The following is a 1,700-nucleotide window of genomic DNA, read 5'->3' as shown; positions in this document are numbered from 1 at the left end:
CCATGAACAAAGATCATTTGGAAAACTCTATACCTTGCTTGTATGCTTCAAAGGCTATTTGCTCTCCACCATCAAATGCAACCATTAAAAACCATAAGATCTGGCTTATCAAGCAGAAGTAGTGTCTCCATGTAGTTATACACGTTAAATGAACCATATAATGCCGCAATCCCAAGGTAATAAGAGCGGTTTGAGTAGGGGTCGTAAACACGAAGTTGTCCGCGATTATGCCATTTCCGGACACGAACATCTAAAAAAATTTCTCCAGTCCTCCGAGGACATGTAAATCATAGATGGTTGGTGCAATAGTGAACAGCTTTGTAAACAATTTTGGAAGACCATACTCCATCATAGATGCATGGCATTCAAAACTAAGTTCGCCACGTCCGTCTTTAGTAGCAACAAAAACAGCAAGAGACTTCCCTACCTTAAACAAGTCACAGGCTTCTTTATTTAAACCATCAGGGAAGGGTTACCTGTCTAAATTCTTCGCTTGTCATATCAAACGAAATAATCATACTCGCACCCTTATAAGTAAACCTATCTCTAGCAAGCCAATAATGATATCCATCTATTTCTATGCCAGTTTTACTAATAAAGTGTAACCGATCAATTATTTCATTAGTAAGATCACTGCCGCCATATGAACTCCTCCAAGCCCCTGTGCTTAACGCAAAAACCTCAACCCGAGACTTGAAATTGTTTTCACCTTCCGTACCAGTATATACAATTTTGACAATCTTAGGGTCATCGGTTTCACGACAAACCCCAAAACCTACAACGGTTCCATACATCCCTCCTTGGATACTAACGACTTTTCCAATGGACGGATTCCAAACAACAAAGCCGTTGTAAGACGAGTTGAACGTGTGCATACACAACAACCCGCGAGAAGAACCAATGTTGAAACAGTAATCAAGATCCTTAAGAGAAGGAGGAATAGGAAGGGAAAGCTTGTGTTTAGGAAAAGTGTGATCGTCAGCAAATGCAACATATATTGTTGTTCGGTTGTCATCTAAATCACGAGCCTGTACAAGCAAATGGTCGGGTCCGCTATAATGCTTAATGAAGTGAGTGTCGATGATTGACTTCCATGTTTTGGATACCGAACGGAATCGTAGTAACGGTTTCACATGAAGGATATTCAAGATTTCCCGTTGGATATAGACAGGAGGTATGCTATCTGACATTCTTTTGATGAACGAAGAATACGGCGCAGGCGATGTAGGGTTTTGTTTTGCTTATTTTTTGTGTTTTTATTAAGACGGCGACTTTCTTGTTAGGCCACCGCACTTCCAAATTTGGAGAGCCCGGTTGTTGACCACTCTAACCACACTATGTTATTTTAACCGGGCCCACACTGGGTTTAAAGTTTGATTAGGACGTTCCACCATGATACCATACCGCCGGTTGGCTATGTAGCACGGGGATGCCACTTATGTGGCGGTACCCGTCTCGGGTACTCATCGAGGACGGAAATGCCATGGGTACTCGTCGGGGACGTTTCCTAAATGTTTCCAGGTTTGCAGGGACGTATACTAAACGTTTCAAATGTCGGGGTGTATCTAGTAGAACTATCCAGCCTGTTTCCATTTAATTTTAGGGTTTTAACCCTTTCCAATTTCAAAACCGGCCATTAAATAAATAGACCATGCAATATTTCGTTTCTCTAATCTCTCAACTCTCATCATCTCCATCCA

At 41.6% G+C, this 1,700-nt stretch overlaps 1 protein-coding gene across 1 annotated transcript; it reads right to left on the bottom strand.

Moving 5' to 3' along the window:
- Positions 1–250: 250 nt before the first annotated feature.
- On the bottom strand, positions 251–1,190 carry LOC143585825 (putative F-box protein At3g16210). Its single transcript, XM_077067517.1, has 2 exons — positions 477–1,190; positions 251–427 (listed from the first exon to the last, which is right to left on the bottom strand). The coding sequence occupies exons 1-2, from the start codon at positions 1,188–1,190 to the stop codon at positions 251–253; spliced, it is 891 nt and encodes a 296-aa protein (XP_076923632.1).
- Positions 1,191–1,700: the final 510 nt, after the last annotated feature.

Source organism: Bidens hawaiensis, unplaced genomic scaffold (genome assembly GCF_021521415.1).
Source record: "Bidens hawaiensis isolate Kalapana, Puna unplaced genomic scaffold, B.hawaiensis_p1.1 tig00034178_1, whole genome shotgun sequence".
Lineage (NCBI taxonomy): Eukaryota > Viridiplantae > Streptophyta > Magnoliopsida > Asterales > Asteraceae > Bidens > Bidens hawaiensis.
This window is presented reverse-complemented; position numbering and strand designations above follow the sequence as displayed.

Coding starts and splice junctions, on each gene's coding strand:
- LOC143585825 (XM_077067517.1), bottom strand. CDS start 1,190: ATGTCAGATAGCATACCTCCTGTCTATATCCAACGGGAAATCTTGAAT. Junction 428..476: donor CAAGCGAAGAATTTAGACAG/GTAACCCTTCCC, acceptor GACTTGTTTAAG/GTAGGGAAGTCTCTTGCTGT.